This window comes from Mauremys reevesii, linkage group 1 (genome assembly GCF_016161935.1).
Source record: "Mauremys reevesii isolate NIE-2019 linkage group 1, ASM1616193v1, whole genome shotgun sequence".
Lineage (NCBI taxonomy): Eukaryota > Metazoa > Chordata > Testudines > Geoemydidae > Mauremys > Mauremys reevesii.
Genome location: NC_052623.1, coordinates 66,232,772 through 66,259,300, shown reverse-complemented (window position 1 = coordinate 66,259,300; position 26,529 = coordinate 66,232,772). Strand labels below are relative to the sequence as shown.

Sequence of the window (26,529 nt, the reverse complement as noted above, 5' to 3'; positions counted from 1 at the left end):
CATGGAAGTCCAGGATAAAGCTACGCTTCACGAGCTGGTGACAAAGTGTAACCATTTTCCAATTGTAAATGGATTATGAGTGAAGTAAAGTGCTTTAGAGGACTTCCTTTGTTTCTAATTTATGGTATACAAATGTGGATGAGGTATTAAAAACAAGATCTCAGAGGTTGCAAATGAAACAAAAATTAGAAGTACAGCAAATAAGCAGCAATGTAATCCGATTCAAATGGATTTGGATCATTTAGGTGACTGGGATTACAGAAGTCAAATGCAATTCAATGTAAAAAATGTAAAATGATTTGCCTAGAAACAAGAAACCAGCATATGCAATGTCTGTTAAATCAAACAATCACCTAGGATTCTAATAAGGAAAAGGATTTGGGAAATAGTGAAAAAAAATAGTACTAAAGGCAATAATGCAAAGCCCTGCAGAAGTAAAAAGAGGACCAGTAAAGTGTACTAACAGTGAGGTAAAATATAAAACTAAGTGAGTGACAATGTCTCTGTGTGAGACTTTGAGCAGTGAGATGTGTTTGTGCTGCTATTTCATGCAGTTGCAAGTGCACCTTAGAAATATTCGTTGCGTTAGAAAGTAAGACTGTATTAAAACCTACCTTGTTGCTTTGTTGATGAGAAACTAGAGGCCAGGGGATTGAGGGAGCAGGGAGGTAGGAATGTAACCTTTAGTTGTTAGCTACAAGAGTTACAGTAAAAAAAGACCTCTCCTGAGATCAGCCAACCTCCAGCCCCTAGACGAACATTTCAGAGGATGGCAAACTAGAATGTCCCAGCTCAACTGCTGAGGTAAAACATGAAAAGAGAGGCAGTCTCTAAGGTACACAGCATGGTGCACATAGTCATTAGCTGTTATTACTTTGTTTTCTTTGCACAGTGCCTTCACATTTCTAAGGAGCGTAGCGGTCTGCAGGGGCACCTGCCATCTTGTGAGGCAGAGCTGATGCAGTTTGCTATGGAGGAGACACACTGAGCCATACATGGAGATTTGTGTTATTTCCCATGGCCCAGTCATGCTGTTACTTGCAAGAGTAATCATTAGTCACGTGAGAAATCCATTGCCTCCAATAGGACTATTCATGTGAATGAGGATTACTTGTAAGCAAGCTTCTGCAGAATCGGACTCTTGTTTTGTTGTTTCCATCATTCTAAAAGAAAATCCATTCTAACTAAAATAAAAACCTAAAAACCTGCTGGAATGTTTACTTTTACGAATGGAAAATATAAATCACAGCTCCCAACTGTATTTAGATTTATAGTACAATACCCTGAATTGCAATAAGAAATGTTCTGAGCCTCAAGACTGAAAGGCCTTAGCTTTGGGAGTCAATAAATCACTGGTGACATGCCAGAACTAACTAAGGGTTGTTATAAAATTAAGCTTGATGACATACTTGAGGTAATTAGATGGACCAGAACTAAGAGACACAGAGTTAAAAGGCAATATATACAGGAAGAATTTAAGGAGTTATTTTATTTTTCAGGGGGTTGTGAATCACAGGAATGAACTTTCAGTTGAGATTGTTTCATGGTCCGAGTGCTGGGTAACAACATGAGAGGACCCCACTCTAATTAAAATAATCAGTCTTTATTAAATCCTGGGACTGGTTACACACGATTGCGGAAGGTCTTCGGCGAGTCTCTGGGCCCGCGCGTATGTATCTGCCTGAACCTGGATTGGTGAAACAACGAAAGCGTTGCTTGCTGCGGGCCTCCTCCGTTGCGCAGGCGCGTGCATGCCCGGCCTGGCGTGGGATGCCGCCATCCTCCAATCGTCTGTCTGTGTCCGTGTCCGTTTTCTCGAGAATAAGCCCTTGTGTCGGAAGGGCAATCTTGCAGCGTATATCTGAACCTCTGGCGGCAGAAGTTGGTGCCACGCAGCTTCTCATTGTCACCCCACATGCCAAGGTCCTGGCTCGGCTCCGAGTCCAGTGAGTCAGAAGGAGAGCCTAGACCTAGTAGAGGACTTAGCCTTTTTCCCCTCCCTCCTCAAAGCTGTGAACTCTGCTGGAGACGGCGACGGAGGATTTGGAGAGGGGGAGAGGGCTAGCATACAACAATAAGCATAGCAGGCACCAGAACTAACTGCTTGCGCTGCGCAACTGGGCCGAACGCCACACAACCTTCCCACCTCCCAGGTCCATCCTTCCGACGCCTTTGCGCGTTTAGCGCAGGTGCAGGTTGACCATTTCGCATTCAGTGTCATTCACAGACTGCACCGGGGGGAGATGGGGGGCGGGGTACTGCGGTACCAGTGCTCCACAGGGGTACGGAGTACCTCCGGGAGCTCCGGGACAGTGGGAATGGAGGAGGAGACTGGCGAGAAGAGCGGTTTTCTGGATGGTCAATCGGGGCAACGAACCAAGCCCGCATCGGGGCCCACTTCATTAGACCCTCGTGTGCGAGTCCTCGGAGTCCTCCACGACCTCCCGCGCGGGGAGGTTAGCGCACTTCACCACCGAGGTCCTGGAGGTGAGGATGGCACGTAAATCATGGGGTGGGGGATCGGGCGATGATGATCACACCACGGTCGAGGAGGGGGAAGGGGCGGAGACTGACCGAGAGGGCAGAGGCTGAGGCTGAGGCTCGGGTGTGGCTACCACGGCGCGCCAGCCGGAGCGGGATGACTGGCTGCGGGTGGGGGCGGTGGGAGGCTGAGGGGGGCTGGAGGATGGTGGCTTCCTGGGCACCATGCTTCCATGGTCCTGGACCAAGAGGGGCCTGGCACCTGGGCCTGGGGCACCAGACCAGCCTGCCAGAAACCCAGGGCTGGGGACCTGACCCAGGTCTTGTGCTTGTTGTGGCCACCTGTAATCTGCGCGCTGCCGGCTGCCGCCGGCCAAGGAAGGCGGCGGAGGGCCAGACGCGAGGGAGCGGTGTGCAGGGAGCCGGCAGCCCCATCAGGCGACAGGCCCGCGGTGCCCGGGTGCCGTACGCGTGCCGACGGCCGGGTGACGAGCGGGGGGGCCGAGCGACCGCGGGGGCAGGAGGCGGATCGGATCTCGATACGAGCGTCAGCGGCCGCGGGCGGCAGCGTCTCCGAAGGCGCGTGAGGAGGGGGTGGACTCGACCGCCGGCCGGTCGGAGGACCAGGACGGAGTACGACCCGCGACGAGACGGGTACCGTACCGGGAGAGGCGGGACGCGGTACCGGACTGCAATGGCGCCGTACCGGTGATGGGCACGACCGTGACCGGGAGGAAGGTGACCGACGAAGGCGGATCTGTGGGGGAGGGAGGGGAGGCGGGATGGGGACTGTCTCCTAGTCCCTAAGGCCCCGGCCGGGAGTACCGGGGCGGTTTACCCACTGAGGCGGGCCGGAGGCCCGGCTCGGTGGCTGAAGAGGCGGTGCGTGTCGAAAAGCTCCAGGCTCAGCCTTGCCGCGAGCCGCTCGGGGCTTGCGGCGGGACGGGGAGGCTCGGCCCGGGGACTCCGACCGGCGAGGAGGTCGGTTTGGGCCGGGACGGCCCAGCCGGTGAAAGAGGCACGGGACCCCTAGAGACTAAAAAAGACCCTAATTCCCTAAAGTATCTACTAACTACTCCCTAAACTAAGTTACAATACTATATACAATAAACAACAAACTACAACAAAAAACGGCGAAACTAGCTAAACAACAAGAGCGCCACAACTCCAACTGCGGAAGAGGACGGGAGGGCCGAACTGGGGGAGATGGGGCGGGCTGGGGGCGCATAGCGGCCCAATAGGCCGCTAAATATAGCTGCGCGCCGGTGTTGCCGCCGGTAGCTGCCGCCGCGGTGTTGCTGCGCTAAAAATCCTCGGGATGTTCACCTGGCAATGCGAGCAGACAGCATTTTTCAGAACAGCTCCAACTGTATTTTCACATTCCTAGCCATCTCACACAGCACTCATTCTCCAAACTCCTTCCTCCTGCAGCCCATGGTCCTTCCTCCAGGTTCCATGTAGGGTGCTACCAGGGCTGGCTCCAGACCCCAGCATTTTGCCGGTAGGGTGGCAGGCGGCTCCAGCGGACCTTCCACAGTCATGCCTGCGGATGCTCCACCGGAGCCCGGGACCGGCGCACCCTCCGCAGGCACGTCTGCAAGAGGTCCCCCGGAGCCGCGGGACCGGCGACCGGCAGCGCGCCCCCTGCGGCATCCCGCCGTGCTTGGGGCGGCCAAATTCCTAGAGCCGCCCCTGGCTGCTACACTGCTGAAGTATTGAAGTGCATTTCAGCAAAAAGCAGATGATTACATAGAATTTAATACATTAAATAGACAGTAGTCAGCTTTGTGCTCAGGAAGAGATACTCTGAGTGTCAAGAGATTTTTTTTAAAACAGCCATATTTCTCTCATTTGCCCTCCTAATTTTTTTTTTATTTTTTTTATTTTTTGGTTTTTGTGGGTCTTATTTTATTTTTGATGTTGCTCTTCTCTGGTACATTTTGTAAAGTTTTTAAAAAGTCAAAAAAATAAGGCTTGAGATGGAAGAGTTATCACCAACTTTCCTAGACAAGAGGGGCCTAGGGACTCCTTCCATTCCTAGGCTACTATGTAAGGGTCCGATCCTGCAGACACATATGCATGCCTAAGGATTGAGGCCTACATTTTAAGAGTCCTGAAAGGGATTCATAAAGTTGCTAAAAGCATTGCTTGATTAGGGACAATCTAAAGATTAGGTAATAAACATTAAACAGGGAAGTTGGCCATAATTATTTCACCAAAGAGTAAAATAAGGAATAAGGAATTGGGCAAGACAATCACAGCAGAGAGCACAAAATGAGTTTAAGAAACATTTAACATGAACCGTGCCTATCCCTGCCTTACCTATCTCCTATTACGTGGTACTGAGATCTTGACTTCTGCCTTTGTTCCACAAACGATGCCAATCTTGATCACCCATTCAAAAAAGATTTCCAACCAGAACCATCATGCTTTCACCTGCCTGCCAGGAGCATCCTGCAAATGTCAGCAAAGTCACCTCATCACCTTCCTGCAAATCGCTTCCTAAAACTACCTTCTGCTACAATGCCTACAAAATAACTAGACAATGGTTAGGCAACTGCTTTAGTGTGACCATAACTTTTCATCTTGATTAGTGTCATCTCACTCTTTACTTGTGCTCCCCCATCTATTTGTTTTATCCACTCTTCTATTGTCTTACACTTAGACTGTAATTTGCACAGGTGTTTTAGCCATGTTGGTGCCAGGATATTAGAGTGACAAGGTGGATGAGGGTAATATCTTTATCGGACCATCTCCTGTTGCTGAGAGACAAGTTTGTCTCACCCACCTTCTCTCACTTTGACTATGAGCAATTTGGGGCAGAGACTGCCTTTGTTCTATATTTGTACAGTGCCTAGCACAATAGGCCTCTGGATGCTACCCTAATACAAATAAATAAATAAAAATAATAATGATGAATAATAAGAATAATGTTGTTTTTGTGGGTATGGGAAGATGAAGATTAATTGACAATGGAAAGCATTTAGAGTCAGGATAGCTTTTATCCTCTGGAAAAATTCCTGATAGTGAGGAATCTGAATACATATACATTAGAAAGGGAATTGCCTGTAATGAGGCTATATCAAATTCTTGAAACCACAGTAAGACAGTGTCATAAATAAACAGATCAGGGTTAAGGTCTCTTTTCCCTGGAAAGGGTTAACAAGCTCAGTAACCTGAGAAACACCTGACCAGAGAACCAATCAAGGAACAGGATAATTTCAAATCTCTGTGGAGGGAAGCTTTTGTCTGTGTTCTTTGTTAGAGCTCTCTTTGGATCTAAGAGAGGTCATCATGTCTCAGTTCTCTCCTGAGTAGTTTCTACTATTAATAGTGAGTATTAATTTAGAAAGCGGGATTAGCTTTTGAGTTGCTTTCTATATTTGCAATTGTGTGTTTGCTAAAGGAAATTTTTTATTCCTGTTTGATATTGCTTTTACTGAGAGAGGGGGGGGGGGGGAATCCAGAGATTGATAAGTTTAGAGACCCTGTATTGTGTTGTTTTTTTTGACAAGAGACTTTCTTTTTTTTTTTTTTCTTTTCTTTTTCTTTTTTCTTTTTGTTTTTGGTTTTCTTTTCTTGGTGGATTCTCAGGGGGGGGGGAGAGGAGGTATCTGTAGTTAAATCGGTGTGTCTCTAGGAAAAGGGGGGGAAGGGAGGGGGGGGAGGGGGGGGGGGGAATTGTTTGTGGGTCCATCCATTTGGGGGGGGCTTGGAATCCCCTAGGATTTAGGGGGGGGAAGGAGGGTGTCTCAATCTTGTGATTGGGTGTGGTGGTGGCAGCTAGATCTAAATATTACTTTTTTTTAGACTAGAGGCAGGTCCCCACATTCACCCAACAACCCAACAGCTCTAAGTGGGGGTGAGACCTATGACACAGCTCTAAGTGGGGGTGAGACCTATGACAGACAGTAACTCTAATACTTGGGCAGCGAACACAGTCTAAATACAGATTAGAAAGTATTTCAACATGTTAAATGTCATTTTTTTCCTCTTCTGAGTCCACCAAGAGAAGTCTGTAAGGGATCAGCTGCCCCCTGTTGCATAAAACATTACTCTGTAATCTGCTGGTGATGTCAGACCCGTCATTCACCACCAGTGGAGCATGGAAGATACATGGTCAGGTAAATCCATTATTTAACTGAAACCACACAATGCTATTGGATTAAGCAGAACTTTACCTCACCACAGGCAAACTAAGAAGAAAGGTCATCTTGTGGTTGAAGCATAAGACGGAGAGTCATAAAACCAGTGTTCTATTCCCGGCTCTGCTATAGACTTCCTGTGTGGCCCTGAGTGAACCACAATCTCACTATGCCTCAGTTTCCCCATTTGCAAAACAGGAATAATACTTCTCTTCCTATGGCACAGGAGTCAGTCTTAGTTCACTAATGTTGAAAAGGGAATTTGAGATCCTTTGACTGGAGGAGGTATACAAATAGTATCAATAATCTGTGTTCCAGCATGAATGAATGGTGGGAATGAAACTGTCCCACAGAGTATGCTGGATTATTTTGTATAGTAGGAGGTTGGTGATGGTTTGTGATCTGTTCTTTATTGAGACTTGAGGAGAAGAGAGAAAAAGTAATAACTATAAAGGAACATTACCCTCAAATTAAACTAAAAGGATGAAAAAAAAGTTTTATAAAACCTTAACCTGAATAGAATATTTTCTGTGTTTTTAATTTAAATTAAAACAAGATTTTTTGGTGTTAGTAACAGCAGCCAGAATTTTTAAAAAGTATGAATTATATGGCACTAAAAATGTACCTAGCACTTTATAATCTAAGTTGTGCCAAGCAGTTGGCATGTTCCTTCTCTCAAAGGGTCTCAGGCCACAACAGCACAGTACAACAGAAGACAGGAATACAACAGAATACAAAACCTACAATATACAGCACGAATTTTACGTTAAGTGCATCCCTTCAATTCACAAATGTGCTAACATGCCCTGGCTAGACCCTCCAGTTCTGTTTATTTGGGGGCATTTAGCCCTAATGCCAAAGTTACAACTTTTATTTTAAACGTACAACTTATTTCTAAAACAAACTTTAACCATTATCTTTACCCTTGGCCTCAATTAAGGACCAATACAGAGGACACACTTGAAATGACCTAAGAGGAATGCTTACACTGAATAGCGTATCAAAGACTCTTAGTATCTCAGCCACATTTTCTCTCCCCTTTAGATGACTCTCCTTTTTTGTAACCTAGTCGTGTCTGTTCCTAGTATTTTAGGATTAAAGTCCCCTGGTGTGAAATCTCCTTGAGTAACACTCACATCACAGAATGTGTGATTAACTCGGCAGGTGCTTTTTGGGTCAATGAAAAAACCAACCTGTTACACTAATACATGAGATTTCTTTATTGATGTTCTGAGTGAGTCCACATATTTGCATTCTGACATTACCTCTTCTATTCTTAATGCTTTCTCAAGTCTTGAGAATGTCATAAATTGTTTTAGTAGTGTGGAGGCTTTAGTCTTCTATACCTTTATAGTATATTGTGTGTCTCTTTCCTTTGATTATCTTGATTGCATATTCAGGGAACTTAAACTCTGTCAATCTTTGCTCTTCCTCCTCTTCAATAAAACCCAGCATGTCCACAACAATGACTGTGCAAGTATAGCACAGAGGAAGGAACTAGAATAAAATTAGGGAACTCTGCTCATTTATTTTCTCTAGTGTGCCCCTGATTTTTTCCCCTGCTTTGTATTATATGAATGGTCTGAAGCCATGATTTCTAAAGAAGGATCTTCCCAAGATCCTGTAACCACAAAGCTTTAGGAAAGCCCATTGAAGGTTTTGAAGATTAAGACTTAGACCCTTGAATTTGTTCCAGTGTTAAGTTGCAAGTCAATGTAGAGTCTGGAGCAGCAAGGTAATAAGTTCCCAGTGACCTACATTGCTGTGTCAGTAGACTGCTGTATTAATTCCTAAGTATAGCTTACTGCAATAATAGAACTGGGGATCAAGAACAAGTGGCATATTTTCACCAGGTGTATAGCCAGCAGGATGGGGCAAAGCCTCCTGGCCAAGTGACCGCCTCTCAGAGTCTTCACTAGCGGTCTTCCATCTCTGGGGAAACTGCTAGACATGACCACTGTCCCCTCTGTTCTGTATGATTTTTTTTCATTCACTTTACAAAAATGAGTACAAAAACAAGCCATAAGCAAAACGTTTCAGTGAAAACAACAATTAATATTACTGACATCAGGACAAGATGATTTGTGTCTGGAACAGCTTTCCTGGGCATGCTTCAGCAATTGTTATGGTGGAAAAGAGATTAGTTCCTGGCCTTTTTGATAGTCAGGGAGAAAGCTAAAGGAATTATTTAAGTCATAGTCTGTCTTGAATCTACTTTGCATTTTTCCACAAACAGTGCTTGAGTCATCTGTTTTCTCACTTTTTCTAACTTAAGATTCTAGGAACCATAGTGATCACAGTTTTCAGGCATACAGGTCAATTAATAGACAGATGGTGTAATTTGCCAGGAATAACTTTATTTATAGATCAAGTGTATGACTCTCTTGGTGAACATCTGTGTGACACTACACCCCATATTCTTTATAGTACTATTATTATGATATGAGTAAGGCATAATTATGATATATTTTATGCAAGATAGGTCATGTATGATATCATTGAAAATGTTATGATTTACTGAATATGATTATCCTACTTGTATGCTTGTATCATTTTAGCACCTGAAGTTAGGAATATTGTTGATGTATCTATTACAAATGTGTTTACACCTGGGGAACACCCACTAGGCAAAAGATTGTCAGTCTAGATGCTGGTTGGGAAGGGTCCATTCAAGTCAGTGGACCATTAGAGAGAACAATAGGTCTTAGAACAGGGGTCGGCAAACTCTGGCACACGGCTCGCCAGGGTAAGCACCCTGGTGGGCTGGGCTCGTTTTTTTACCTGCCACTTTGGCAGGTTCGGCTGATCGTGGCTCCCACTGGCCACGGTTCACCATCCGGGCCAATGGGGGCGGCGGGAAGCCGCGGCCAGCACATCCCTCACCCGCGCCACTTCCCGCAGCCCCCATTGGCCTGGGATGGCAAACCACGGCCAATGGGAGCTATGATCGGCTGAACCTGCCGATGTGGCAGGTAAACAAACTGGCCCAGCCCACCAGGGTGCTTATCCAGCGAGCCGTGTGCCAGTGGTTGCTGACCCCTGTTTTAGAAGAAGCTAATCTCCCACCAGAGAGCCTTCCTGAGGATGCTACAAACAGTCTCAGAGTCATGGTTGCTATGACACTACAGGGGCATGTGACCAGATCACCTGGTACTGGACTGCATCTTGGAATGCCAGTGTTTTTCTGCTGAAAGGTGTGGGAACCAAGCTTGGAGACAGAGGGATCCTGCCATATGCAAAAGCTATTTAAGGCAGGGGAGTGACATCATCGTGGTTCTTTGTTGACTCTATACCCAAAGAGACTCCTAGAAACACCTGAGGAACAAAGACTGACCTGCGGGGAAGTGCTGAACCCAGGCTAGAGGGATTATTAGCCTGAAAAAGGAATATCTGGGGTTTAAAGCTGTAAGCAAGTGTAGCTGGCCCCTTAAGAATCTCTGCAGTCTGCTTAAATCATCATTTAGGGTGAGAATTTGCTATTCATATCCAATCTCTTTAGTATATTAAGCTTAGTTTGTGTGTTTTGTTTGGTTGCTAGGTAATCTGCTTTGATTTTTTTTGCTATCCTTTATAATCACTTAAAATTTATCTTTTGTAGTTAATAAACTTGTTTTTGTTTTGTCTAAAACCAGTGTGTGGAAATCATAACTGGGTACAGAAAGCTCTTGAATATCCTTCTTCACATTGAGGGAGGGGGCAAATTTCAGCCTACGCTGTACAGATCTCTGTGCAGTGCAAGGCAGTTTAATTTTGAGTTTACCCTTCAGAAGGGGGTTGTGCTCTTGAGCAGCTGGGCAGTTCCTTAGCTGTAGCTTCCCCATGCAGAGCTGATCACAGCAGCCTGTAAGTACTGCAGCTGGGTGTGTCCCTACCTGTGTGAATGCTGGTGAAAGAGCAAGCTTGGAGGGCTTTGCAGCTTGTCACAGCAGCACAGTGTGAGAGGGAGCCCAGGCTGGTGGGTCACGGGGGCTCAGTGTTACCCCAGTTCCAGGTGGCAACCCCGGGGTACCCGTCACAGTCTGGACTTGTGGTTTTTGTTTGGTTTACCACATGGTACATGTGTGCACAAAGAGTTTAAAGAAGCGTCTAAGGGTGTCCAGCTGTTGACTTTCAGGCAACTATACCCATCCTCACTTTTATTTATAGTTTCAACATTTTTTGCCCATCCGGCATCTTAGATTCACGAACTGTGGCAAATTTTTCTTCAACAACAGTCTCCTAAACTTAAAATTACTTCAGTGAATAAATACCCAAACTAATTCACTATATTCACAATGATGGCCTAGAACCAAAAGAACAATCAGAAAGAAATAGGAGAAACAAATCACCCATTTGATAGCATGTCGCCTTTCAGAAAAAAGGGTGATCTGATGCCACTTGCTGAGGCAAACACAACCCTAAAATGACAATATTCAGTAGTATTAAAATTATTTTGAAAAATTTGCACTGCAAACCAAAATAAAAGTCTCTCCAATGATCTGTGATCAATAACATTTTTTCAAAATACATTAAATAGTGGGCAGTGGAGTACTAGAATCATTGCTGTGACTCCCATCAAGTGAATGGGGAGGACTTCAAATCTCACAAAAGGTGTAGCAGAAAGAAGAAACTGACAATATTTCTCAAAGTCTCTGAGCTGGAAAACACCAATTTCAGTGCTTGGATCATTCAAACAGATTTGCTCCAACCAAATCTATTTAACAGATTTGCTCCAATTTTTTTGCCAGAAAATTTTCACCTCTAGGCTAAGACCAAGCATGAGAAATTTCAGCCCCAATTTTTGGAAAAATTATAACCTATTGAAGAGAGGGGCTTAGAACGATAACTATACTGCATCAATCTTTAACAATTAAACTAAATGCATTATTACACTCTATTTATTGTATACTTTATACATTACATTATATTAATTTACATACATTAAATTATATGTAATGCAGTAGCCAAATATAACCAGTAATGATGAGCCTTCCAAATAACAAGAAGTAGAAGCAAAGAGTATAGAAACAGAAGAGATGTGATACATTTATTCACAAGAATCCATCTTTACAAATGAAAGGCTCTGACATTTGCCCAGATCAAAAATCCAATTTTACAGCACTAGGAGATAAGGAATGAAATAGTGTACAGATAACATCTAAACAGGTATTAAAAGGTTAGCAGTGCTTAAAATTGATTAGTCACCAGGACCAGACAACACACATCGCAGAGCTTTATAGAAAAATTGGCCAGATATTGCAGAAGCCTAAGCTGTCATTTTTACAAATTCTCAGTTCAGGAGAGAGTCCTGCAAGCTGCCAAGTGGCCAGCATAATTCTATTACAAGACACACGTTCTGGGATATTACAGAGCAACTAAATTAACATCAGCTGAAGAAAGGGACGAAAAAAAACTTTAAATGTTTGAGCAGATCAAATGGAGGAAAAGTGGAGGGGAAAACTCTAAAGCTTAGTAACAGCCAGCATGGCCTTCAGGAAGGGAAAGCCGTGCCTGAATATCTTTTGGGGAAACTCAAGGATTGTAGACAAAGTTGATGCACCAGGACACCACAAGTTGGTACTGTAGTCAGAATTTCAGACTGTGCTAGCTTAGGTAACATTTCATATGCAAGATAAATCTCAACCTAAACTCAGTCTAAGGTATTTACTGCACCAGGGCAGGAAAATAAAAACAGCCAGAAATAGGTCTTTTTAGAGCTAGAAAGAAGTTAGTGCTCGGATACCATAGGGGTCTCCTCTTTTTTCTTTTGTAGAAATACTGTTGATGAGGTTATTGAAAGCAAAGTGTAAATGCTGAAGAAGTTTAACGTATCATGAGAATTAACATAAATCATGAACATCAGAGTCAGGAAGGGTGAAGAACCATTTAAGTACTTGGGCTAAAACAATGGATGGAAAATGTAGTTCAGTGCAGATAAATGTGCCATAACCAGTAGAGCTATAATTCTGTTCGTGGCAAAGTATTGTGAAAATCATGGTTTTGTCATGGTGAAAAATGTCAAAACTTGTGAAATCGTGGGGAGGGGATGAGTGAAATGTCAAAGCACCTATTTACTTTGGGAAATACATAACACAGTAGAACCTCAGGGTTATGAACACCTCGGGAATGGAGGCTGTTCATAACTCTGAAATGTTTGTAAAGCTGAACAAAACGTTATAGTTGTTCTTTCAAAACTTTACAACAGAACATTGACTTAATAGAGCTTTGAAATGTTACTATGCACAAGAAAAATGCTGCTTTTAACCATCTTAATTTAAACGGAACAAGCACGGAAACAGTTTCCTTACCTCGTCAAATCTTTTTTTAAACTTTCCCTTTATTTTTTTAGTAGTTTACATTTAACACAATACTGTGCTGTACAGTATTTGCTTTTTTTTTTTAATTCTCTGCTGCCTGATCACATACTTCTGGTTCCAAATGAGGTGTGCAGTTGACTGGTCAGTTCGTAACTCTGCTGTTCATAACTCTGAGATTCTACTGTACATAGTTTTATTCATAGGAAAGCAAAAGGCATGAGAGAAGGGGACTCTTCTACTCCTCACTGGAAATAAGGAGATATATTCCACTCCAGTAATTAATACTTATCACTTATGCCACACTTTACACTTTAAAAGTGCTGTACAAATATTAACTGATCCAAGCAGTGCTTCTAATATAGGTGGTAAAAATAGTTCCAAAAATAAACTAGCAGCAATGAGCGTGATAAACTAAAGTCCTCCAGATCCTCACACATGGAAATAATACGAACGGGGTCAAATTCAATTCCATCTGTGCCAAACTGTTGACTCAATGGGGAGGTTATAGAGGTGTTGCTGAGAGAAGAATTTGCACAAAAAAGTGGAGAGAAAGAGGGAACACGAAAGGAAATGTGCAAATCCTGCTACATTAAATACAACCGAGACATTGATAAATGGAACCAGACAAAGGCACCCTGACACAAAATCATTTCCAGATTTGGAGATAATAAAGTCAAAGTTCAGTAAAGCACATCAAGAGAGCACTGGGTTAGTTTGTTTCTAGGGGGCACATATTTATCGGTCAAGCGAAGCAAAGCCCTATACTCAACTCAATGGCATTTCTGTCTGCGACACAATAGCTTTTGAACAACACATTTGATCAATTCAGATTTTTTTTAGAGACTGTTCTAGGCATCAACAAGCTTTTGCTTTTGGTGAAAACTGGAAAACTGGAAAAGCCTTCACTGGAAAATCAGGCCCACAGAATGTTCATTTGGTACCACGGGAAGAGAAATCTTCACACCACCCACTGCCTATGCATAACAGGCAGCAGCTAAATATGTTGCTCTCCCTCATTGGGTGTACAGTTCGGCCTACATAAGCAATGAAGTGTGTGACTCTCTAGTTTACAGCACAACTGAACACCAATGTACCAAGTGGATGAAAAATCTAAGACAAGGTACAGCTGTATAGCTGGGAAAACAGTGTATCTAATGGTTATAGCAGGGGACTGGGAATCAGCCCAAGATCTACATCAGCTACATTTCCTGCTCCAGACTGACTGGTTGTGTGATCCTAGACTAGTAACCTAACCTTTCTGTGTCTTAGTTTACCCATCTCTAAAATGGGTAATTCTGGGCCAGATCCTCAGCTAGTGTAAATAGGCATAATTCCATTCAATGCCTAATTTCAGAAAGGACAGCCAAAAATTTAACTTCACAAATCCCCCTGGGAGGCAGATATAGTTGCAGTAACTAAGGCCCCAGAATTATGAGTTATTATAGTTTAAGATTTGCCAGGCATCAAGGCCCTTTAGAAAAGAGAGAATGGAGGCCTACGAGAAGAAAAACTGAAGGTCTAATGGCTGGATTTCTTCAAAGACATTTCTTTTGTAAAAGATCAAGTGGAGCTAAAGAGAATTCCCCCTTTTTTCTGTCGGTGAATGAATTAAAAAAATAACCATTAAATTAATATCAAATACTGATCTCCTATGATGTGCCAGACAGGGTTGTAAAATAGGGAACTTGATGGAATCTATTGTTATAATCAAAATTTGTATAAAAGGGAGGTCACCTATAAGTGATACAGCTTTGGGCAAAATATTGTAAATTTCAATGACAGGGTTTACCTCATGGGCAATCCTGTTAGAAAAGAAAGGGCTGCGTTCACATTGGTTTCTTTTAGATTAAGTGATAAAGTGAAGAAGTAAGGCTAATGTTTGCAATCAAACATGTTTGTGCTATCGAGTTAGTGAAATACGTCTATGCTGGAAGCGTCAGTAAATAAAAAGAACTAGAACCAAAATGTGTATTTAGAAGGACACCTGACCACACTGCAGAACAAACAAACAAACAAACTTGCAGCAGCAAGTCTCAATTGACTCAGGGTTCATGCTATGGGGCTGCAAAGAGCAGTGTAAACATCCCTACTTGGGCTGGAGCTCTGGCTCTGAACCCTGAGGCGGTCGGGGTGGGGGTGGGGGGCTGTCAGGCTTGGGCTCCATGCCAAGTGGAAACGTCTATACTGCTCTTCGCAGCCCCATAGCACAAGCCCTGCAACCTGGAGCCAATTGACCCGGGCTCTGAGACTTGCTGCCATGGGTTTTTGTTTGTTTATTTGTTTGTTTTTGCAGTATAGATGTATCCTTAGCCATTTTTTTTTTAAATCATCTTCCCAACATAGTGATTGAGTAAAAGTGTTATTTTCTATTGTCTTTGTATAATTTGATTCTGAAAACCTACATGGTTAGAATGACAAATTTCCTAGCTTATGTTAGCCAAATCATAATCCAATACCATTTTTGCCTTCTTATATTCTGTGCTATTAATTCCTGTTGATAAGGATATTTAATGAAATGCTATAAAACTAAATTAATCTTTCGAGTCCTTTTCTTTAGTTAAGCAATCAGAATTAAAAGAACCCTAAGCAAGATGGTACGAATAATCAGTTAAGCAGTTGCTTACCTAAAGTTGTTTTTATACCCTATCTTTCTTACGGAGAACTAAACTGATTTACATCAGCTGTAGATCTGGCCCATTGTATGTACCTCACAGGAGTGTTGTGAAGCTTAATTCACTTTGACCCAATTCCTCTCCTACTGAAATCAACTGATTTCAATGGGAGCAGGACTCAACCTTCAATGTTTGTAATGGGCAAAATAATATTTTTATTATTGCTAGAAAGATTAAGTGATTGACTACAGAGCTCTCGCAAGCTGTAAATGAAATGACAAAGTCAAAGAATAATAGCCCTTGAAAATTAATTATGGTGTTCAAAAAAAATTAGAAGAAAGAAGGGATTGCTTCTCTTTTTCAGTTAGCTAATGCTACCAGTGGATATGAATTGCATGTGATTCGCAGTTTTTTTCTGAATCTATTTATAGCTGCACTTTCTTTTGTCAGCACAACCATTTTCCTCCAGTCAAGAGGTTGCAACTGCTGCCCATGCTATTCCTTGGCAAAACCTCGAGGAAAGCTACTGGGAAGGAAAATCAGCTCTCTCTCAAAGACTAAGTACATCTCTTGATCCCATCCCTAACCTAGACCCAGCATAGAGCCTGGAGGTCAATGGTTTAGAATTCTAATTTCCCCAAAGATTTTGGCTATTCCAATAGGTTAAAACATGGTATGGATTACATACCCATTATACAAAGAGACTAATAAATAGTATGCAATATTAATCATAGAAGTTGTGCACCTACAAACACTGTTCTGAGACTATAAAAATACACCTGTCTTCAGCAATGATTCCAGGTGTTTATAAAAAGATTGAAAAAATCCAGAGACATCTGCAACAAATCTCTAACAGAAATCTTACCCGTCACAAGCTGTTGTCCAGCTAATCCTACTGGAACCATCCCGAGGTTATTCATAGCAGTAGCCCAAGCTGTTGGATCAGTGACTGACATATTAAGTTGTGTGGTATCTATAGTTGTACTTCCCAAACCATCAGCAGCTGTGGCAAAAGAGACAAATTCTGAGTTTAAAAGTCAATATGCCACAATTTTTAACAGAAAATGGTGTTTGAGACATAAATAAATCTCACTGAAAACAATTAATTTTGTTTATTATTATGATACAACTTTTTGGAGCACACATAAAATTGCTAGGTGCTATATAGAAGTGAGAGAAGATACAGTCCTGCTCAAAAGATCTTATAATTTAAGACTACCGAATCAATGACAAATGTTTCTGTGGAAATACAAATCATGAGATTTCCACATATTCAAAGAAGGGACACATTTCTCATGAAACTTAGTTTATTAAAGAAATTGTGACATTATTTAGGCAACCGTATAAAAAGAGGTCACACCAGTTTGACTTGTCTTAGGAAAAAGATTATTAAGTTCCATTTGAAAACAAAAGGTAATTATCACTAATCATTTTAGCAACAATATTTTTGGTGGCCACTGCATAGTGCAGATGTTTACCTGCAGCCATCGTTTAAACTGGTTCCTTTTGTCGTTGACTGACTTCAAGTAGGAACGTATCCACTACTGTATTAATAACATCTTGCGATGGGAGAATATGTCTGTCATTGAATGCAGAGTCCACACACAGTTCATTAAGCGCTGCAAGAAAACACAAGTAATTAGATATTAACTGCTGACTTTAAAGTCTAATTTCAAAACAGCATGCCCTGACTGAAATCTATATGAAGTTCCTACCTACTCACAGTTGGATCTCCAAATCCAGTTCAGTTGTACACCTTCATCAAGTGTTAGTGAAGGAGTTTCAGCCAACCTGCATTCTTGCTTACTGAATAAACGGTGCCCATGTATGAACCTATCAGGTGTCTTGCCTCTGGCTGAAAAGCCTTCACAAATTAGGTTTTATCAGTACCCGCACAGCCACCTCAGCATGCCAACATCAATTGAAAGGACATACTTGGGCTGCATATGAATTTTTTAAAAAGTTAAAAATTAATTGATGTTGTGAGTTTCGAGGAAACAGTTGCCTGTTAAATATGTTTCCAGACGAAGGAGTAACTTTAAGAGTGGAACACAAACCAGGAAGGGCTTGCTATGTTAAAGAAGACATACCGGTACTTTCTTTAACAAACACAATATCCTGAGCCCACAAAGTGACACCAATGAAGCAACCAGCCTCCATTTGAAATGCCTTTGCTTTGGTAAGGTTTCTGTTGCAACATGAATTTTACATAAAGGTAATTCTTTTGTCTGTGACTCTCATTGTGTCTGCGTATTTCTGAAAGTTAAAAGGATTTGAAGAAAAGGAAAATAAAGCATGAAACCAAACTGAGAGGTGACAACTTTGATTATAACAACACCTTCAAATTCTTACAGTAGAGAGAGCGAATATTTATTTTGCTTGAGATAAGCACATAGCTAAGCCCATTTTAGGTCTTTTATGCATTACTTATGTAACAGACTGCAGTGGGGTTTTTGGCGCCTTTACAGGCTGTCATGATTGCCTCACTGCTGTGTAAGAGCACTAAGGGCTTGATCCAAAGCTCACTGAAGTCAATGGAAAAATTCCCATTGATTTAATTGTGCTTGGCTGGTTCAAACCTTAAGACCCCAGGTTTTCATCACGGAAGTCAGCTGAAGTTTTGGAATTAATTTCACTGGAAGCAAAAAGAGGCTTTAAGGATAAGATTTTCAAAAGAGAATCCAAAAACGCATATAGAGAATTTGAATGTGCAAACCTCACATTTGCTTGTGCTAACGGCTAATTGCATAGACAAAATGTTTATGTAAACAACCAAACATACATAAGTGTAAATGTGGGTTTGAATAAAAAATTTTAGGCGCCTTTTTGGTAGATAGTTTGAAGTTCAGATCATACACATTCAATTTTCTTTATGAAAATTACTTAATAGACGTTAAGCGTGTTGTTTCCAGTTTGTAAATCTGAATATTTCATCTTTAGAATGAAGATTTTCACTTAATTCTTCCCACACTTTTATCTGCAAATATTATGTGACTATAATATAAGCCAGAAGGGTGAACATGGTTGTACAAATAGCATCCCTTCCATAGGTAATGCAGAGGCATGGAGCTCTGATTACAACTCATGTCATATAAAGGTGATCAGCTTAAAAGCCACACAAGTGAAAAAAAAATCGCTTAATGTAATCAGTTAACTTTGTACATTTATAATATGTTGTAACTTACAAATGGCCACTTTTACTAAGTTAAAACATATTTTGTTCTGGGACACACTGGCAGGGGCGGCTCTAGACATTTTGCCGCCCCAAGCACGGAGGGTCCGCCTGCGGGAGGTCCACCGAAGCCACGGGACCAGCGGACTCTCCGCAGGCATGCCGCTGAAGGCACATTGCCTGCCGCCCTAACGGTGATCGGCAGAGCGCCCCCCGCAGCTTGCCGCACCAGGCACGTGCTTGGAGCGCTGGTGCCTGGAACCGCCCCTGCACACTGGGTCTACTTAAACCTCAATATTTATCGTATTTCAGTATTTGACTTTGCTATGTCATTTCTTTATTGTGCTATGATAAAACTGACGTTTTAAGTACAATCACTACTTACCAAAAACACTGGCCAGAGGTCACAGGATTCTCTGAACAGAGGGTGACTTACATCAAGAAAGCTACATACTGAGATGTTTAAAAGTGGGTGCCTAAACTGCAGCTCCTTAAATCCATATTTAGCTCCTTCATCTGCCTCAGACTACAAATTTTGAGCCATTAAGATCGATGTCAAGGTTAGAGCTGGTCGAATTATTTGCTGTTAAGTTATCTGACATTCAGTACATCCTTTTTCCTCTTTATGAATCATTCACAATTAAATCCTGATTTCTACGTTACTATTCACAAACAAATGCTTAACATTTTAAGTAAACAAATTTCAGCCTATTGGCAGGGTGCAAACTATTTGTTTTGACAGTGTCTTTTACCATGTGTTATTGGGATGCACTGCTGGTCAGCTAAATCACTTGGTATTGCTTCTGCTTCTTGACTGGATGAGAGAAATTTTAAACAGGAGAATGATGAGTGACAGTAGAATGATGAGTGACAGGACAACGATGAGTGGCAAATCCCCACTCATGCTAAAACACCAGAAACTTTGGGGGTTTATGAACATTTTCTTGACTAAACTGTGAGTTGTCCAAATACTTGCAGAAAATGAATAATGTCACTGCACAAATAACAGCAAAGGAAATTCATTGTGTTAACTCATAAAAATACTCATGATTCATTTATTGAACAGTGTCACTAGCTCTGGTCATGAATCTGGGGAGCTCCTGGTTGTAAAGTGCCCATGGATTCTCCAAGGTAGCTCTGGGCTGCTTTGCTTTCTCCCTGACCAGCTGGGCATTCATGTCATGCTCCCTGTCAGTACCCGGGCCAGGGAAGCTAATGATCCAACCAGCGGCCCAAATTCGGTGATGAATCCTGATCACGTGCCACCTGAGGCACGTTGCACATATGCTAAGAAGAAGAAGAAAATAGCCGTAGGGTGGGGTGAATGTCAAAATGTCACAAGGTGAGCCAAAGCCTGGAGCTGAACTGATCCCCTCTAACCAAGAGTTGCTGCAGGCTATTTTGTCAGCGAAACAAAGCTACAATCTGTGCACCTAAGCTCCTTGTTGAACATTCTGCAAAATGATGTACATAAAACTGGTGACAGGTGCAAAAAAGCAGCACAGGACTGGACTCTGGAGTTAGAATCTACTAATTCTAAAAATCCTTAAAGAAACTCCACCCAAAAATTGATATATGATGATAGCATTGACAAAACTGTAGCTATAGCATTGAGAACAGTGCTAGTACAATACAAGATATTGATCTGTCCTTCTTTCTCAATACAGAATCTTTATGAGAGAAAAGTTCTTACACTGTATTAACATTATGCAAAATGACATTGCATGAAATAATCTTACAGAGATGCTCAACAGTCAGTTTAGTCTCAACATTTAGGTTTTGTAAAAATAAATAGTTTTACAAATCAAAATAGTAAAATAAAAGTTTGATTTTTTTAATAAAAAGTTTTGTGTGGCTTTAAATATTTCCCTGCAGTTTTTGCCACCTGAACACTGCAGAAATGTTCTGCACCAGAGCTAAAAAGTCATATAAACCAGAAACAAAAGTGAAGCTGATTATTTTGTTTTCACTGTCCACACTGTATGTAATGCAACAAGCAAACAGATATAAAGGATGAAAACTGCATTCAATTTTAAAAATTCTCCCCCTTTTAATAATTAAAGGTGTTACTCATAAGATAGGGAGGGAAATTTGTTTAAGACTGTATGGGGACAGATCCTCACCTGGTGTAAACTGGCATAGTTCCATTGAGTTCCTGGGGAGCTAGGCTGATTTCCCCCAGCAGAGGAGCTGGCCCATGATTTTAAACCAATGTATGCTCCTTTAAATATTAGTAACATGAAGGCATACAAAATAAATGTTCTGGTTCTGCAAACACTCATGCACATGAGACACTTTAGTCAGGTGAGTATCTCCAGTGAGCTGAATCTAGTCCCAAAAATAATATAGAGGAGAACATTGTATATTCTGTATATTTTTTATTTTTATTTTTATGGCGCTTCCAGTTAACGCAGTTTTAATGCCCAATGCAGTAAACACAAACAGAACTTGGAAATGATCACAGAACAGTTATGGCAATCTCTCTTTTCGTAGTCACAGAGCAAGTATCCATTCTTCATCCTTACATGGTGGGCTGTGGGAGACTTTTAGACTTTCCTCAGACAGGCTGTCAGGAAGATAAAGCGCCGACAAGTCCATACCAATGAGAGCTTCTCAGTCATAGCAGATTGTATTTAGTACGCATATTTTATACCAGGCAATTAAATGCAGTTACCCAAGTGAATACAGAACTTGGTTATATATTGTGCATCAATTATCACAGGCAATGAATGCCATGAGACAAAGAGATTAACACAACATAAAACTAATTCAATAACACAGCAGATTGCTAAGTTAAAACCATACCCTTTAGATATCCATAACACCCCAGACAATTGAATTGCAATATGACAAAGCAAATTAAACTCCCTACTGTCAAAACTGCTAGCAGAATGCCCAGGTAAAATGGTCAGCCAAAGATGCCAGCAATTTCAGAGGCAGTGAGGATTGGACTGGGTAGTCAAGAGAAGGTTCTATTCTACCCTCTGCGGCTGACCTCCTGTGTGACTTCGGGCAAGTCCTTCTACGACTCCGTAATTTCTGTGAATACTACATGCCTCAAGTTGGGGATTGATGATATCAGCTTTCTGAAAATGAGGATTACAAGCTTTCAGATAATAAACATTGCTGATGCTGATTAAGAGTCCTAAAGACAGTGGCCACTATAATCAGGTGGGATTAAAAGGCATGAGGGTGGACAGAATGATGTGATTCTTTTTAAGATTTGATATCTCATGAGCCACCAGATCTAGCTGGATTTCCAACCTCTCCAAAGGACTACAGCATTTGTTTCCATCCACTGTGATTCATAGGGGTGCATGGGGTGTATGGGATAGGTAGTACCTTTGAATGATCCGAACTGCCAGACTCCTTGAGTGGTTCTTTTCCTCTTTGGTCCTCACTGTACACCCAGCTCTCACGTGTGGCTCCAAGTAGCTGTAAGTATGAGACAGTGGCTACATCCCAGTAAGCCACCTCGGCAGGTGGGCTAAACCGCATGAGGGTAACCGGAAGTGTGGAAACTGATGGTGATTTAGGGATTGCCCTCCCAAGCATACGAAGACTGTTATGGTAGCCAAGGCGAAAGAGACCACATGATGGTCCAATGGCTTGAAAAGCAGTGCAGCAATGTATTGTGGAAGGCGAAAAGCATGAAGGGGCACTAAAAGAGTCATGGCTATCCACTGCAGCTAAAGGAGACTCCAGTTGTAACAACCTTTGTGCCACTGGGCCAAGCTTCAGCAGCCGAGAGAATGGGACTGTCCCAGTGCACCGACTCTTTAATCAACTTCACGCACACGTCATTCACGCACATCTCTCTTCAAAAGTCCTGTGGCGATGGGGGAGTGCCAAAGTGACAGGTGATGATGATTACTGGCAGTTGTAGCCACAAGCCTGCATGCAGGCAGCCTGGAACATTGGTCACCCATCCAAGACCCAAGAGCAGCAGGAAGCTCGGCAACATCCCAGGTGACAAAGCATCCCTTTTTAGGATTGCACTGCTCTCCATTTGAAAGGGAAGGGGCTAGAAAAGGTGCCTCAAACATTGCCTGCCCATATTAAATCTGGCCAGCTTACCGCAGCCAGGGGCAGCTCTAGCTTTTTGGCTGCCCCAAGCACGGCAGGCAGGCTGCCTTCGGCGGCATGCCTGTGGGAGCTCCCTGGTCCCGCGGATTTGGTGGCATGCCTGCGGGAGGTCCGCCGGTCTCGCGGATTCGGCGTACCCACCGCCGAATTGCCGCCGAATCCGTGGGACCGGGAGACCTCCTGCAGGTGCGCTGCCAAAGGCTGCCTGACTGCCGCCATTGCAGGGACCGGCAGGGCGCCCACCGTGGCTTGCTGCCCCAGGCATGCGCGTGGAGCACTGGTGTCTGGAGCCGCCGCTGACTGCAGCTGACAGATCATCCTCAACGTGGTCAAAAACCAAAGATAACTAAAAAAGCACTGAAGAGTGCTGCTTGGAACATCAGGACTATAATAGACAAAGACGATACCTCTTGATTTGAAAGAAGAACAGCTCTCCTTTCAAAAGAGCTGGTCCAGTATGACATTGACATTGCTCAGTGAAACTAGATTGGCAGATGAGGGCATTATTACAGAACTGGCTGGGGGTTACACCTTCTGTTGGAAGAGAAAAGAACCACACAAAGATAGAATCCTTGGATTGGGACTTGCCATTAAGACCAAAACTCCTGCAATGTCTTGAAGACTTTCCAATAGGCATTAATGAAAGACTCATGAAACTCCAGTTACCACTAAATAAGTCATGATTTGCTACCATTATCAGTGCATATGCACCCAGCCCACCTTAACAAGCCCTGACGATGCTAAGGAACAGTTCTACTCTGATCTCGACTCTCTCATCAAGTCAACACCACAAAGCGACAAACTAATCATCCTAGGAAATTTTAATGTAGGATTAGGTAAAGATAACTACAACTGACAAGGTGTCATTGGGAAAAATGGCATTGGAAAAATGAATGAAAATGGTCTTCTGCTCCTAAGCAAGTTTGCAGAACATAGCCTGACAATTACAAATACCATCTTCAGACAGGCAGTCAAATATAAAACTACATGGATGCACCCCAAATCCAAACAATGACATCTAATAAATTACATCATTGTCCGACAATGTGATGGTAAGGGATGTCAGAATCACCAGAACCATGCGTGGAACAGAATGTTGGATGGATCATAGAATGATTAGGTCACTAGTCATTGAAGGTGGCAATTTTGCAACAAAAAAACATCAAAAACAGACTCCAAAGAGAAACTGCTGAACTCGAATTAATATGCAAATTAGATACAATTAACTCTGGCCTAAACAGAGACTGGGAATGGTTGGGTCATTACACTAATTGAATCTATTTCCCTATGTTAAGTTCTCCTCACACCTTCTATGGGCCATCTTAATTATCACTTCAAAAAGTTTTTTTTCCTCCTGCTGATGATAGCTCATCTCAATTGATTAGACTTTTCCTGTTGTTATGCATACTTCCACCTTTTCATGTTCTCTGTATGTATAAATATCTCCTGTCTCTGTGTTCCATTCTATGCATCCGAAGAAGTGAGTTGTAGCTCACGAAAGCTCATGCTAAAATAAATTTGTTAGTCTTTAAGGTGCCACAAGTACTCCTGTTCTTTTTAGGTCACTACTGAATCTACACATTGTACCCACATGTTGAAATGCCCCAAAACAATCAAGACATCCCCGGATATCGTTAAACTAAATTATGCATCATATCGAGACAAGCTACAAAGTGCACTAGAAACCAACCTTCATGATAACTCTGTCACATGGGAGGAATTTAGAGAGACAGTACAAAAAACTGCAACTGACATCCTTGGATGGAAGAAAAGGGCTCACCGTGACAGGTTTGATGAAAATGATGAGGAAATCATAGTACTTTTGAAAGAAAAAAATGAGGCTTTCCAAATCTGGCAAAATTATATTCAGTCCTCAAAAAGAGACAGATTTAAACACCTGCAAAGCAAGGCACAAAGACAACTATGCTTGATACAAGATAAATGGTGGGAGAAGGTAGCAGAAGACACTCAAATGTATGCAGAAACAAATGAAACAAAGAAGTTCTTTGATTCCTTGAAGCTAGTCTATGGATGTTCAAAGGTGGGCACAGGTTCGCTCATGATGGCTGATGGCAGGACAGTCATCAAAGATAAACATGGCATGGAATAGAGATGGTTTGAACATTTCAGCCAACTACTGAACAGCCCATCTTCAACTGAAACAAGTGTTATTAGTCTGATACCTCAAAAGCCTATTCAGCACCACCTTGACTCAACACCCTCACTTGAAGAAATAGAAAAGACAATCAGTTTGTTGAGCTCAAGAAAGTCCTCAGGCAGAGATAGAATACTGGCAGAAATATATAAATCTGTGGGTCCAAAAGTGAGAACAACACTCCAGAAGATCCTTACTGACATCTGGGACAGTGAGGAAATGCCACAAGACTTCAAAGATGCCACAATTTAAAAATAAAGGCAGCAAAATGGTCTGTGATAACTACCGTGGGATATCTCTCTTATCTGTCGCTGGGAAAATTTTTGCTCGTGTCCTCCTGAACTGACTGATTTCATCTGTCTCAGAAGCCAATCTACCCAAGACTCAGTGTGGATTCAGACCTGGTCATAGCACCATAGACATGATTTTCAGTATCAGGTAAATACAAGAAAAATGTATCGAACAAAACATGAATCTGTTCAGTGTTTTCATCTATCTGTCATAAGCATTTGATATAGTTAATAGAGAAGGATTATGGATGATCCTCGGCAAACTTGGTTGCCAACCAAAACTGGTAAAGATCATTCATTTATTTCATTGGCAGATGCAAAGTCAGGTACTTTTTAATGGAGATCTCACTGACTCCTTTCCCATTTCAAATGGAGTCAAACAAGGCTGTGTCCTTCTCCCTGTACTGTTCAAGCTCTTCTTCACCTAACTTCTCAACCGTGCTACAGATGGGCTCAACAGAGGCATATACATCAGATACAGAAATGATGGCTCAGTCTTCAATCTTACCAGGCTTAAAGCAAAAACAAAAGTAACAGAACTATTACTAAGAGAAGCACTCTTTGCGGGTGATTGTGCCCTCCTAGCACGTACAGAGGGAGATCTCCAGTGCATTGTCCATCGCTTCACTAAAGTATCACAATTGTTTGGCCTCACAATCAACCTGGAGAAAACTGTGGTGTTGCACCAATCATCTTCACCATTCTGTGTCATAACCCCTAGCACATCCATTAGTGGAATCCAACTAAATCAAGTTGACAGTTTTATCTATCTCGCCAGCAACATCTCCCATGATGGATCTCTTGACAAAGAGATCACGAACAGGATACAAAAAGCTTCTCGGTCATTAGGAAAGTTACATAACAAAGTCCTGAAATCCCACAACATAACCCTCTCAACAAAAATAAAACTTTATAATGCTTTTGTGCTCGTATCTCTCCTCTACAGCTGCATGACCTGGACACCATACAAATGGCATATCAAATAGCAAGAGGCCTTCCATATGCGATCTCTGCATGCCATTATGGGGATCCGTTGGCAGAACAAAATCACCAACCTGGAGGTTCTTCAAAAGTCAAATGCCATAAGCATCGAGGCCATGCTGATAAAAGCCCAACTATGCTGGATTGGACACATCATTAGGATGCCTGAATATTGACTCCCCAGAAAAATTTTCTATGGAAAATTGGCACAAGGACACCAGAATCAAGGCCACCCCAGAAAGTGCTACAAGGACAGCATCAAGAACAGCATACATTTCGGTGCAATAAAACCAAGAATGATCTTGAGAAGG

General features: G+C 42.3%; 1 protein-coding gene across 18 annotated transcripts in view; it reads right to left on the bottom strand.

The window, feature by feature from the left end:
* The window catches only part of ENOX1 (ecto-NOX disulfide-thiol exchanger 1), a 521,099-nt gene that overhangs the window by 176,615 nt on the left and 317,955 nt on the right, over positions 1 to 26,529 (bottom strand). For all 18 annotated transcript variants that reach the window (XM_039485148.1, XM_039485204.1, XM_039485280.1 and 15 more), the window contains 2 exons: positions 17,013 to 17,153; positions 16,400 to 16,537 (listed from right to left, as the gene is read on the bottom strand). In XM_039485148.1, the coding sequence (XP_039341082.1) occupies positions 16,400 to 16,537; positions 17,013 to 17,022 (148 nt within the window). In that variant the 5' untranslated portion in view covers positions 17,023 to 17,153. The remainder of the gene's footprint in view (positions 1 to 16,399; positions 16,538 to 17,012; positions 17,154 to 26,529) is intronic.